This window comes from Nesoenas mayeri (assembly GCF_963082525.1).
Source record: "Nesoenas mayeri genome assembly, chromosome: 3".
NCBI lineage: Eukaryota > Metazoa > Chordata > Aves > Columbiformes > Columbidae > Nesoenas > Nesoenas mayeri.
The window spans coordinates 70,911,989-70,927,095 of NC_137544.1; the positions used below are offsets into that span (position 1 = coordinate 70,911,989).

General features: G+C 40.2%; 1 protein-coding gene across 1 annotated transcript in view; it reads right to left on the reverse strand.

Moving 5' to 3' along the window:
* The window catches only part of AGPAT4 (1-acylglycerol-3-phosphate O-acyltransferase 4), a gene marked incomplete at both ends in the record, with an annotated part of 61,806 nt that overhangs the window by 28,636 nt on the left and 18,063 nt on the right, over positions 1 to 15,107 (reverse strand). The window contains one exon of the mRNA XM_080342798.1: positions 4,770 to 4,939. Coding sequence (XP_080198924.1) covers positions 4,770 to 4,939 — 170 coding nt within the window. The remainder of the gene's footprint in view (positions 1 to 4,769; positions 4,940 to 15,107) is intronic.

Sequence of the window (15,107 nt, forward strand, 5' to 3'; positions counted from 1 at the left end):
TAATAATGTAGTTTTGGCTGCTTGCATGAACAATTGCATAACTTCTATTAATATATTAAAAAGTACAAATGAACTACTGTGTTCACACACCTATCAGTCCCACACAATAACCTTGCAAAAGTCTCTTCTCACACCCATACTTAAGGCCATGCTCAGTTTTTCCAACAGCAAATTCCAACAGAAACAACTCTTAATAAAATTTGGGTTTCCTGGCATACAGAGCAGATAGTTGCGGTTAAAAATTATTACATGTGCTTAGCAATTTTTAATGAAAAACTTAAAGCAAAATAGTTAACAACTAGTTTTTCATAATGGACTTTTGCCTTGTCTACCCTGCCAAGGAATAAAAACCTATGGCCTCTTTTGGAAACGTACTTCTTTTGGTGCCAATATAATGAGCCATTTTGAATATGTTTATGTTTTGCTGAGGTATAAAGACAACCAGCACTGATAACTTGAAACTCCTGATGCAAGAATATGAACAGATAAACCAGCAGGTTTAACTTTAAGCACATACAATTTTATAATTTATATATTATAATTTTATAATTTATAAATGTCTTCATCTCAGAGAAGCTTTTATGAAAATTACTAAAAAATATATTTTATCACTGATTGGTCAGATCAAACAACGAAGCAGAAGGATGCAGTGAAGCTTGGCAGGGAGCATACTAATGTGCTTTTGATGTAAGTCCTGAATAACACCTCCCTCCTCAGCACATGCCTATGTCCCAATTTCAAACTCTGGTGTCCAGCGTTTCCAAAGGGATGCTTAGCACATACCTTGAAGCAACTAAAGGCTACTAATGTGTTTAAATGCTGACACAGTAGCTAGGCTGTCCACCACTAAGAACGAGCTAAGTTCTACGACTGGAATGTGACAGGTGAGAAAAGGGACGGGCACAGCAGAGTGCAGGGACCTGTCACCAAGACACCTATTCCCACAGCAGGGCAACACACAGACACTGGAGACGGCATCTCCCCCAGCCACTGCACTTGCAAGGTCTGGAAAAGCAAAGCATCCACAACATAACCATCACATTCACCCTGGCTCATAATAACAGCCTTGACTTTTATTAGGAAACACTAGTGTGCACAAAGGTCCGTCCTGTTGAGGCTGTGCTGGTTTTGACTCTACAGAAAGCCAAGCTGGCAGCGCAGCCACCCCTGTGTGGAGGAGTCAGGGCTCAGTCAGCCACACTGCCCACAGCTGACTTGGCATCAAGTCCCCCTGTTCCCTCCCTCCTGCACACACCACTGAGTACTGGCAGCACAAGGAGGTGGGTACATGCAGCTGATGGGTGTCAAGGACTGAAAACAAAACTGGAAGATCCCTTCACAAAAAAACACAGGTGGAATACACATGTAAGTGATTAATAGTTCAGGCTGAACATGGGTTTGCCCAAAACACCTGTCAACTTCTACTTTTTGTGAAGTTTGCTTCCTTCTTCTAATTTCCAACAGCAACTTCATCTGCATAGAGTCAAACTGCAGCTAGCAAGACAGTCTTAGTGGCTACGATAACTCTGAAGAGCAAAAGTGAGCAGAGAATTGCTGCTTCATGTGGTTTTCTCCTTCTCCACTATAAATGAACAGATCACTGTCTCTCACTCAGCACTGTCAGCCCAGTGCCTTCTAGCGTTTTCAATGGGTGCCTCAAAAGTATCAGGTTAAAGAAAAAAATTTAAAAATAACATAAATGTTAGAATCATAATTTATTTTGCCCCTCCTCCACACATATGCTCTTCTCAAATTCTTATACCTTCTTTAGTTCTTTTTGCTAGATTTTCTTCCATAGCCACTTAAAAACCTTCCTGAAAGCAGAGAACCTCATGCCATCGAAGTATAAGAACTGAGTAATTAGAAGAGGACTCAGGTTCAAAACCCTAATAACAACATGCGAGAGACTACACCACTCCCAAAAATAGCAAAAAACAAAACAAAACACTAAAACTACATAGACAAAACAAAACCACATTGACAGAGCATTATAAACCTGTTGGGACTACGGCAACTTTGCTATAAGGAGTAACAAGAAGGCCACCACAGGAGAACAGAGACAAAATAAGGAGCAGAATAATGCAGAGACTGAATGTTCCAACTAAGACCAGGAGAGGCAATTTTCATATCATAATTGAAAACAAAGAGGAAAAGGGAAACATTTTCTTTTATTTTGGGGCCAGAAGGGGCAAGACAGGCTTAAGGAAGTTTAATTTTGTTTTTAAATTAGCAAAAACAAGCAAAAAATTAGAGCATTTAATGGCTTCCTTTAATAAAAGTTCAAGCTGTAAAATACTGAGCACTGTTCAGAGCACAGCTGTTGTCTGCCAGGGCTGCAGGGCACACCTGGGTCGCACAACAACTCCGTTCTGTCTGTCTGTCTGCTGCAGCCAAGCACAACCAGTCCCAACTCCTTTGGCCTTAGGCTCTCTTCACTTTCTCCTTCACCCTCCTCAGTTATCTCTCCTTTCTTCATTGGATTAGTTAAGGCAGGAGACAGAGAAGGGGTGTCTGAAACATGCCAAACAGGGTCCACAAGCACCTGAGCAAGAGGTGGGAGGGTAGGTGCAAGATTGTCTTTTCAGCAGCAGTGAACTTGAGATGAGCTTAAGAAGATGTTGGTAGATACCTAAATTTTGCATAGAAACTTCATGGATTATAAAATTAAACAGCATTAAATATTAAACCCCATTGGCTCACAAAGTCCCCAAGCCACAAAATGCTGAAGTCTGGGACACGACTTAGAAATCTCTCTTGACACCTGCCTTTTTCTTCTAACTCCTTTTACCAAATATCAGCCCTCAGCATAATGGTTCTTACATTCCTAATCGCACTGCCACACCAAACCCTGAAACTTCACACACTGCAAACTCACGTAATGCAGCACAAAGTCAAACCAAGCTGTAGTCCTGATCCCTATGCATTCATCCACTGTTGTGCTGCCCCAAGCCAAGTACCAGTATGCCAACACAGACAATCCAATCAGGGAACTGATTGTGTGTCATTTGCAATTTTTTATTTTAACCTGGCTTAAGATGAACCTTCACAGGTTGCCAAAACAGTAAAATGCACTGCTTTGCTGTGTAAAGAGACCTACGCAAATGAGAGCACATGGAACTACTTCCTTGAAAAGTTCCTGGGAAGTAAAACCACAGTACATTACTGAAGATGGAAATAGCTTTAAAAAAAAAGATTAAAAATAAATAAAAACTGTATATCAGTTCCTAAAATAATCCTATGATTTTAAAAAATACAAACTGAATAATAACTGTAAGCATTTAAAAAGGCAAAAGTGTTTCCAGTTAGTGCAGTGCAGTACTTGTTCAACAATTATGCTTCTACCTAGTGGTTTTCTTATGCATAGGGAACAATATAAAAAAATTAAAATGTAATCCTGATTATCTTGGGAAATGATAAAAAAAAAAATTAAAGCTAATGAGATTCAATCCAACCACACAGCACCAATGTAAAATGAGATTTTTGACCTTATAGCCCCTGTCAGTTTGTACAGAAATAATCCTTTATTTTACTACGATGCTGCTTTCTGAAGAAGCACCTGGTCCTTTAAAACACAGCTTTATTTAGAGAACTGTAGCCATTAGGCTTACAAAGTTAGATAGACACATAGAAGGGAGAATGTTTCTGCCATGCACGTCTGCCTGTCAGGAACAGGCTTCCCTACATCTCCTGCTGTCTCATGCTACCCTCCAGCTCTGTGCTCAGGTCTTAGATATGACGGCAGAATTGCTTCTCAGTGATCAGGAGCCAACAGCCATTTTGGAAAGGTATTTATGCTTATTTTCCTTCAGTTTTAAGGCCCCTTTTTATTTTTTTTTTTAAGCAGACTTTCATTTTTATAATTTGAAAGTAACTGGAATGGTGTCTAAATGTCCAGAAAATGTAAAGAGTCCAAAGGAAAGGTCACAAAACATCACAGCTTCACACAGTCCAAGGTCAGGACTTTTGACAGTAGGCAGTGGCAAAGTTAGACGATGATGCTACAGAAGACCACCAAAATCAGGTATTAGTCTGCTTTCTTAGGAGGGAGGAACCCTTTATCTAAATCCTTTGTAGGTGCAGGATGTTGTTACCACAACAGAATTAAGTCAAGCTAGCTTAGCAGGAGGGCTTGAATCATTCCCATATGCTGATGGGGGAAACAAAAAAAAACAACCCTGAAAACAACTGTACATGTACTCCTGGCCTAATGTAATGGCGTATTCAACTACAGATAACTCATTCCTTCCTATCTGTTACTAGCTATAACCTGGTTAATGCTTTCACTTGAGATGGCATCTTATTCTGAGAGACAAGGACTACATCATTCAAACTCTCACTGTGTTGATTTGTAAGACTACACCACGGGAAGCAAACAAATTCTACAATTTACTGGGAAAGAATCACAGAAGAGCTCATCTTTCTGCAGTACAACGAACCGTAACAGTCACCTAGCAAGCACAGACAGAAACAACTGTAATGACCTCCACAGGTTAAAAAAATATCTCCTTCAACAGCTTTAACTGCAATGCTTTCAGAATTTCTGTGAATGCCCAAGCAATCCTGTCTCAGTACTCCACATACTTGCACTGCATTGCTTTAGGGTCACTTCTTTAAGCCTGGACAGTGGCTGAGTGAAATTTGAGCACAGATCTGTTAACTTTCAAAACCACAATTTGTTTTGGTTTCTGTTGTTTGGGTGGTGGTGTTGTTGGTTTTCTCCCTCACATCCAAAAAGACAAAGTTTATTTTGACTGCTAAACAAAACTCACCCCCAAGACCCCAAATCTTTCACAAAAGTTCCAACCACAGAGAAAGTCGATTTCAAAGTTGTGGTTAAGGATTACGATGGCATTCTCCTTCCCATACTTGTGGTAATTCTCTGGGTCAGTGTAGAGGGTGCAATGGGTGCCTGACCACCATTCCAGCAACATCACCATCTCTGGAATAAAGAACAAGAAATATATGAATGTATGTAGTATATGCAAAGCCACAAATTAGTAACATGTTATAAAGCATCAGTCACCTCAACAGTGCAAGGCACAGAAGGGGCTGTAATTAAATTGAAACTATGCAGCCACACATCTTGTTACCAGAAGGTAGGGGGACAGGGAAGAAAAGGGAAATAAGGAGACTGCATGGAGAAAGGGAGCAGAAATTTTCCACAGTGATATTGAGAAAAAGGAGTTTCATTTTTTTGAAAACTGCAAAATCAATGCTACACACCACATGTAAAATTAGCATTTAATGGTTTAGAATAATACAACAAAATTAAATGAAGAATGGAACGAGCTTGTAGGAGAAACAAACATACTTATTCCTGACACATACATGTCCTCAAGCTCCCCTAAAAACTGCACAATTACGGACCAGAAAGCAGTTTGGACAAGACACCTGCAACTAGGCCTGTTACATGTACACTTATGCATCATCCTGTCAACTTGCCAGAAGTAACAGTCATATGCCCTGCTACATCTGATGCACTCTACATTTGACAGGTGTGTTATCAATCACCCAAAGTAAAGCAAATAACTGAGACTGTATCAAGAACATCCATCCCCAAACCAAAGACAAGGTGGGTGGCTGACATTTAAGCGTGCAGAGCCAAGAATAGTTATTAATAGTGTAACTATCTGCACATCCCTTAGTTGATGAACGGATGAAACAAATGGGGCAGAAGAAGGGTACAGTTGGGTGGGGAAACAGGGAAATTACTGTTAGAAACCTCAAAAATCACTCTGGATTGGCACCCAGATTTGTTCCCAAAACCGACATGTAAGAAATGATACCAGGATCAGTAGCACAGTGAGGACCATTCAAAACACAGCCATACTTACCTAGCTGAGAGCAGTTTCTCAGCAGTCTCCTAGTGACTATCATACAGCTTTCAGCTTCCTATTTGCTTATTCCATTATCAAGCACAGGCAAGAAGCAGGCATTTTATTTGTTTCACTTGTAACTATAAGCCTGACTGCAAGACTTGCTTATCAAACCTTTATTTAGCAAAGTCCCTCCAGTCAGGGGCATGGGAAGTTGAAGTGAGTCAATAAGCCAACAAGCTTTGAGAGCTGTATCTCCATGGAAATGGAAAAAGAAAATCTAAGAGCAGTGGCTCTTCTCAGGCAACCCATGTCCTGAGCTGGGGGACAAGAGGACAAATGAGAGTTGTCTGTCAAGACAGAAAAGGAATTAAGGGACACGTTTGCTTCCTGTCAAAGCTCTTACAAAATTCCTGTACCAAAGCAAAGGTCTAATGTGTGGGGTTATCCTTTCCCAAGTGAAACATATCTCCTGCTCAGAGCATGTCTGTGCCATATGAATGTCTTTCCTGGAAGGATGAGACATCCAAGATGCTCTCCTGGCTTCAGGAAAATCCAGAAGCACCGCAAATCCTCATTCACCTCAGGGAAGATGAAAACCACGTCAGTCTCCGAGACACTTCTGAAATCCTTTCAATTTAGGTCCCCCACTGGCCTCAACTAGTGACTGAAAACAGCTAGGAACAAGTCATCTACGTCTTCAATCATCATTAGCAAAATTAATTGCCTGAAGCTTTTCGATGACACTGTACTGTACACCGGAAAACAGGTATTAGTGACAGGAACGAATTTTATCTAAGAGTGTTACAATCAGGCTAATAGACAATCTCTACTCAAATAACGTCACCTTAATATGATAAAGCCATGTTTACAGTACAGATAAAGGACTGACTTGCCAGTCCCCCTGCTTATTTCTAATCAGAGCTGGTAACTACTCATGTAGCAGGAGTACATATTATTCAGTGCATGCTATTATGCATCAAAACAATAGTCAGAGATGCAGAGAGAGACCTAAACTGCCATAGATTAACCAAACAATGTTTTCCCTGATTGGAAATTGACTTCCCAATGAAAGCCAACAATGTTCACATCTCAGTGAGAGAGCTATGGCAATACACAAGTGTTTACATGGCTGCACTTCCAGACTTCCCCTGCTAATCTTTCCAAGGGTGTAGCTTTCTATTCGATTGGTCTTGGGAATAAAAGCACTACACTCCTCAAAACACAGAGAAAAAATAATACCACAATCAAATAATAACCGGGGGAAAAAAAATCGACACTGTACTATCAGAAAGCTGGATATTAGAAAGAAATTCTTTATAGAGAGAGCGGTCAGGCATTGGAACGGCCTGTCCAGGGAGGTAGTGGACTCGCCGTCCCTGGAGGTTTTTAAACTGAGATTGGACATGGCACTTAGTGCCATGATCTAGTAAACGGACTAGAGTTGGACCAAGGGTTGGACTCGATGATCTCTGAGGTCTTTTCCAACCCAGTCGATTCTGTGATTCTGTGTAATTTACAAAACTTTACAGAATCTACAGTCCCATCCTGGTGCAAATCACAATCACAGAAAATAAAGGATGTTACTGATGGGATTAGTTTGTCTTTTGCTTAACTAGGAACCCAAGTAGAAGAGATGACTGCCAGGTGGGATTTTCTCTATCTTAATGATGCTGACATTAAAACTTTTGCCTAAAACAAACAAATAGAGATGATGACTGTAGGGCCTCTTGAAGAAAAAGCCAAGTTTACCTGAGAAAAAAACAGCCTCAAATCCATCCCACTCTAAGTGTCATGAGTTTTTTTTCTTTTTCTAAGAACTTTAAATAAATCTAATAACACATCACAAATCTCATTACACAGGTGTGCCACATGCATAGAGCTCTTCAGTTACATATTTTCAATCACAAATACATTTCAAAAAAGCATAGACAAAAATATTTCTATACATTGAAATAAACAACTTATGCTTTTCCTATGGATAAACAACGTTTAATCCAACTCCTTAATTGTATTCCTTAAACACGTGTTCATTAGAGCATAAGCAAAACAGCGCAGGGTGCGCAGGGGATTCGCTCTGCCCAACACGCACGCCTTTTAACAATAAGAAGTGTGCTTAAATACAGTAAGGTATTACATATCCATAATAACCCCAGGAATGTCCATACATATTCATAACCTTTCCCTGCTTCTTATTAAAATGAGTCTCAGATAACCATTTCCATAGTCTTCTCCTTGACCCTCCCCTGTTGCGCCTGCGCAGTGTCACTTGGTGATTTTGAGGAGCGGTCTTTGAGGGTCTTTGGATGAAGGCTCCTTCAGCTTCATCACAGTGAACTTTTTACCTTTGGCTCACTATGATGAATTGGCTGGAACCCAAGCTGCCAAGTCGACCGAAATCAGACTGGCGCCTCTTTTTTGCTGTAAATCTTGGCTATCTTGTCTCCTCAAGGTTACAGCTGGTGCAGTAAAACTTCTTATCTCGGCATTCAATGAGGTTCTGGTTTTTTTTTTTCTTAACACAATTGGTTACATACAGCTCTAAACTAGATATTCATTATGTGGCTTAAAGTGTTAGTTCATTAGTAGGCCCTTATTATGTGGTTGGTTAACCCTTAAAATGTTAGTTCCCTCTATCAATATAACTTCATAAACAAGTTTCATAACTTTTTACATAGAACTTAACCACCTTTTGCTTTTTCCAGGTTCAGAGCCAGTGCCTCATTTGGTTACATCTGTAAACATTAAACATCTTAGCACGAATCACAAATGCATTTTTCACAACATGGTTAGATTCTTCAGGTTTCACATGAGCAGGATGTTTGTGTGAATAAATGCTGGAGGTCCCTATTCCTCACCTTGCATGCCCATTTGTCACTGATGTGCTCACACAGATGCTGCAGAAACACAAAGAAGGCACTGAATGCCTCTGTATTACATACAATAAATACCATCTGTCGACCTTTAAGTTCTCATTTCTTCCCTAATCTTTCTTCCCCCTTCTTCCCAGCCTCCTTTCTCTTTGTAGTTCTCAAGCAATGATTAGTAGTGTCAGTTTGCACTACTCTTGCATCGTGCCACCAGCTTACTTCCACAACCTGCCACAGAAATTTATTACCCAGAAACTTGCTGTGGTGGCTCAGCAGCACAAGGTCACTCATACACACTCCCCTTCCCCCACAGTGTAGACAATCAGTGCACATTTCCTCCTCTTTGTACACCAGTCAGACTGGATAAGTAAAATAAAATCTATAATCTATACACAGGAGGAAAAAAATTATCTTGCTCCCAACCTGGGCTGGTCCAAGATTTCTAAAGCTTCTCCCCAGCTCCTTTCATGAGGTTTTGGAGTTTGAACATCACAGCTAAGTTGGGAAATTAACATTCACTCGCATCCAGCGATGCTTCCACACAGCTAATGCAAAGGAAGGGGAAAAACCAGAAGTATTTGAAGTCTCTCATCCCTGCTCTGAAGACAGACAGAGTCCTTGCAGTATGTTACATCTAGCTTTGGGAGAGGCTGATGGTGTGGAGAAAACATGCCTTCAGGTGCCTAATATGGATACTCTATCTGCTTAAGAATGTTGAGGTTTTCTGCCTTTCTGGAACTAAAAACTCCTCACTCTGCTACACAGAACGGCCCCTACCTCCTGGCAGAGTAGCCAGCTTCCTAGCTCTTCACTGCACATATCTGAACTGCCTCAATGCCTGCATGAATAGAACAAAAAGAAAACACCCCCAAGGCTGACTCAAATGGTAACTAGTTATATGAAAAACATTGAAGAAGGAAACACACACAGAGTTTACTGAGGCTTGTTATATTTACCTCAAAGTTTTGCAAGAATGAGTCATTAAAACAGTATAACATTGTTCTTCTATAGAATTTGTTAGTAACTCCTTTAGCTAACTGTTCTTGGTAAGCCATCAAACATTTGCTTACAAGATTAACCAAAAATGCCTTTTTTAAAATGCAACTAAAAGCACAGTTATGTATTGATTCAGTAAGTACAATAATTTGAATATCTCAAGTAAGAATGTAACCTTTTTTAAAAAGCAACAGAACTGCTTCCTTCTATGACATTCTTAATTTTCTTTAGCCTATAAGGTTATAATTAAGGTAGCACCAAGAAAGAGAACTTATGAAATTCTTATGGGAATATATGGTAAAAGCATAGTAAACTCTCCAATACAAACAAAAAGCAAGACAAATGAACAAGCTGTGACCACCTTTTCAAGGACCAGACAGTGTGATGTGTGACAAACAAGTACAGTGCAGAGAAGACTGGGGAAAGTATTGTGTCCCCTCCTCCACCTCCAAAAAAGGTAAAAATAAGGCTAAAGACAGACTGACAGCATAGTCCAGTCCATGTCTGTCTGTAGAAGAATGACTTAAATAATAACTTACCGCCTTTCCAGATTTTTGGGGCTACATCTATTAGGCACATCTCCTACGTATTTTCCATAGAAATAATTAATTCTACACATAACTAAGAAAAGCACATCTATTTCCTTCTCTGAACTACTCAAAAGCCCTCTCTGTACAAAAGACAGGGTTAAAACCCTGAACGATACCTACTATATTAACTGCAAAGCTACCTAGGAGGTTTTCAAGACACTTCTAAGTATTGATGACCCCACAGCCTCTTTACACAGGCTATTCTAGTGTTCAGCATAATCATGCCATCTAACCTGGCCGGTCACTTATTTCTGGTCTCTATTCCCTTCTCTGCAGGAGCTACAAGTAATTATGAGGAAAAACTGAAGGCAGGAGTTCTGCTGTAAACTTGCACTGATTAGGTACATGTAACAATCGGAGCTCAGAGCTCGAACATTACCACATATCTACAAGAAAAAAAATCAAATAACTTATTATTATTATAGAAAAACATATACGTATTTCCTGTGATGGCAACATAAAGCAAGTTCTTGGGGAAAAAAACTGCAGCTGGAAAGTCAAGCAATGCCTTTCACTTCTCCCCAAGATGAGAGGGAAGACATGAATGGAGCCAGACAGACAAGGCATCAGCTCTCCAGCTTCAGATTCCCTCCCATTCTTTACACTGAGCAATACACACAGGTGTGCATCTGAGCACCAGCGAGGTGTAATGGAGAAACCTGCTCCACTCCAAGACAGAGGTCCTGGTCTTCAGACCACAGGAAAATGCATAAGTCAACTGGTTTAAACAGAAGAGAAACCCAAAATCCAGCCGCCCCTTGCCTCAGCACCACCGCCCATCACCTACCCCCCCCACCCAATTTACCCCCGTTGTTGATTTAATCATCATTATCTTTGGGCTTTTTTCTGCGTCTTTAAAGCTGTTTTGCAGCAAAAGGGAGGACATCATGCATGCAAGCCAAAAACCTTTCTCTATTGGCTGCCCCAGTCCCCACAGGAGATCCTGTAAGCAACTCCCTTGAATAACGATTCAATGAATTACATGGCTGTGCTTTTAGGGACAGAAATCACCAACAGAGAGGAAGGCAGAAATGATGACTCTTAATTCCCCACCCATCAAAACCGGATGTGCTTGCAAGGAAAAAGATAAACACAGCCTGGCCCTTTCATATATTCAGGCTCTGAAACCCATTTACTTCAGCATTTGCTTGCAGGAAATTTTTCTAACATACTTCTGTCCACCAGTCTTCTATTCCAACAAAGACAATGTGCTGCTTTTGCCACAAATGACTGAGGTCAGTATAGCATGTGCTGATCAAAGGAGTTAGTGCCAACAAACAGGGAAAGACAACATGCTGCTTGGCACGTTCCCATGACACCAACATTTGCTTTGTATGAGCATGAAACGCGGCAGTCGCATCTCTTCTGGATGTAGTTTCTTGTTGCCCAAAACATCATCGGCTTTTTCCTACTGTGCACAGGAGTATCACCACAGAGGAACTGCTTAGCAAAAGAAAAAATGGTTACAGTGCATCCACTGCAAGCCACAAATACTGTTAAACACAGGAGCCACTAGATGAGCACAGCCAGTTAAAGAATTTTACCAGTTTTGACTAGGATTTCAGAGATCAGAAGAAACACCTGATATATTAGTAAACTTTTGCATGGTGCCTAAAGGCTAGGAGAGATAGAGTGGAAGTGCAAGTCAAGGCTGCAACTTAAGTTTTAAACAAAGTAGATTTTTGCTTCTTGTTTCTCAATAACTGAGGCCATGATATTTCTTTTTGTGAAAAAACAGTATGAGTAAGTCAGCCCACTTCGGATTTAAGTGAATGGGAGAGGAGAGCAATGGACGAATAACCCATCCCACTGGGATAGACCCAGAAGTCTGCTGATAAACCCCATACTTCATTTCATTATGGAGGGAATTTTTTTCTATATTACTTGAGAGAAACATATGTTATGGGATAAAAATCAGTCAGCAGCTAACCCAAGGAGCTAGGAAGAGCCATGCTTCTCTACCTAGTATTTCTGAAGCAGCTCACATCCCCTCCTATGTTGCTAATATACTTTCCATTCAGGGGCTGTGGGCCTCATATTCTTATACCACCAGAGGACTGGGATGTTACAACACCCTTCTTGACATATTATTCCTCAAAACTGGATCTCTCATGAATGTGCTTTGACTCTTCTCTGTTTTATGGCAAAATCAGCTTTCAGAAGAATCCAGATTATTCTCTTCCCTGTTTGAAACACCTCCTCACCTGTGTGGCCCCAAAGTGGGTGTGACAAAGGACTCTTGGTGGGTTAATCCTGATCAGCACTTAAGTGCCACACAGCCACTCGGCTCACTCCCCGCAGTGCACAAATACGAAGATCAGAAGCAAGAAATCTCATGGGTTGACATAAAGACAGTTTAATAAGCAAAGGAAAGAGGAAGAAGAAAGAGAAAAAAAAACAAAACAAAACAACAAAATGAGTGATGCAAAAGCAACCACCTCCCATTATCAGAAAGATGCCCAGCATGTCTCAAATAACGGCTGTCTTCAAAAAAACCACACTCCTTCTCAGTTTTAATTGCTGGACATGATGTTATATGGTATGGGATATGCCCTTCGTCAGTTTGGGTCAGTTATCATGGTTGCATCCCCTCCCATCTTCTTGCACACCCCCAAACTACTTGCTGGGGAGGCAGAAAGAGTGGGAAAAAGAGAAAGCCTTGATGCTGCACAAGCACTGTTCAGCAACAGAAAAAACACTGGCATGTTAATCAACACTGTTTTAGTTACAAATCCAAAGAACAGCACCATACAGGCTATCAAAACAAAACAAAAATCCGTACCAGCTAGACCCAGTACCACTATAAAGAGTTCACTCTTGATGATCAAATTCTATCTTTGAATGGTGAGCAGACTAATGTCTACAGCTAATGACTAAGACAGTTGTTCAGTTATTTCTAGCCAGGATGAGAGAAATTTCTTTAGATAAGCAAGAGTGTCTCAACAACAAAACTAACATTTGTGCCTCAGTACCACCAATGAGAAGCAAGAAGGAAGACTCTTGACAAGGAAGCAGTATGAAAATAAAGGTAATGTAAAACTCATAATCTAACAAAGCTGAGCTCAGGGAGACACAGATTAACTCCTAGAATACTAAATCAGAGACAAAATGAAGTCTCATCAAAAAAAGTTTCAGATTGAGCATGGCACCATGTTTTTAAAAACAGAGAAGAGACATGTTACTAATACTTAGACTGGTGAGCAGATACATCATCAGAGTAACTACACACACAGTAACCAGGTCTCAGTACTACACGGGAATGAAAACAAAAACAACACAAAAGAGTTGTTCAGAAGAGATGTCTGCAAGAGTTGGAATTCAGGAAAAAAACCCTCTATAATTTTTCAGAGTCAGGTCTATATGTCATAATCTGCTAACTCTGATTATCGACAAAAGAGAGACTTCAAGTCTAACGCACCCAGGCTACACTAAGTAATTAATATGGTACAATAAAAGAAATTGCTATTAAACCAAAGAGAAACTGAAGATCAGTAAACAGTTGTAAAGGAGAACTAAACTAAGAAATGCAGCTATCTATTTTTGGTTTCTTTTGGTCGACCTGGATAAAGAAAGATCTTCTTGAAGTATTCCTGAGGACTAAAACAGACAGCACAAATTAATAAATTTTGTAGATGATACAAAGAAACATTTTAAGAATCAGATGACCTTGAGAGGCAAGGTAACAGAAATTGAATTAATTTTGATAGGAGAGATAACTGTGTGACGTGCTGCAGGACTAATAAAATAGAGTGTCATAATTTGGAAACGACAGAGGAAAGAGATTTCTGGGAACATTAGCTTGCCACTCAGAGCTGCTGCTCTGTTCGTATTATGCAGCTCTAAGAAGGAAAAAGATGGCGTTAGGATGTTTGTTCCTGGAGAGAAAGAGAACACCACATTGCCCTACTGAAATAATCTCTGGGCCAGCACATCAGTACCAGACATCCATGCTCAGAAAGGAAAAGCTGAAATGAAGCAGATACAGACCAGGGCTATCGGGATAACCAAGAACTAGAAAAGCTTGGCTCACTCAAGCTATCAAACAAATGCTGAAAGAGGACTGGGTTGCTCCCCACAAATGTGGCTTAAGGACACGGGAGGTTGACAGTGCAGAAAAAGAACAATTTAAGCTAAATAACACTGGCACAAGAAATAAAGTGACTGAAAATACAGGTATCTGATATTCTGAAGCTTATTCTAATTGCTTTGGCAGATTAAAAGTATCTAACAGCTTTATAAATTGAACGAGATTCATCTTAAAAAGAGTATACTATACTGCTGCTAGAAACAGTGTGAATTTATTTCAGTGATATAGGAACTCCTTTCTAGTCCTATTTCTCGTCATTAGAAAAAAAATTGAAATTTTCTAACCAGACTGTCTTATAGACCAATGTCTCCTGTCTTCAATCACTGCTTGAGAAACACACTGCAGAGCCAGGGTACCACAGGGAAGAAGCTGGTATCTCACAGCAATATGCAAAGGCTTTTGTTAAAGCAGGGCAGCACCAGCCAGAAACCCTTCCCAAAGGAGTTCTCAGCTGAAAATCACTTTCCGGGGGGCCAGGACCTGAAAATTCAAGCATGCACAAAAGCAAACATGAACCAAGTTAATAGATGTGATAGTCTTAACTTGTATATATTCAATCACAATTGACTTCAACACAAGGGAGCATTAGCATTTCCTTAACTGTAGGACTATCAACACTGTCCATACTGAGAACTCACACCTTCACTCAGCAACAGCCCACACATTCATGCGACTTTTTTTTTTTTGCCATATTCATTGCTTATATGTACTAATTAGATAATCTAAAGATTAGGAAAGTTATTTGACT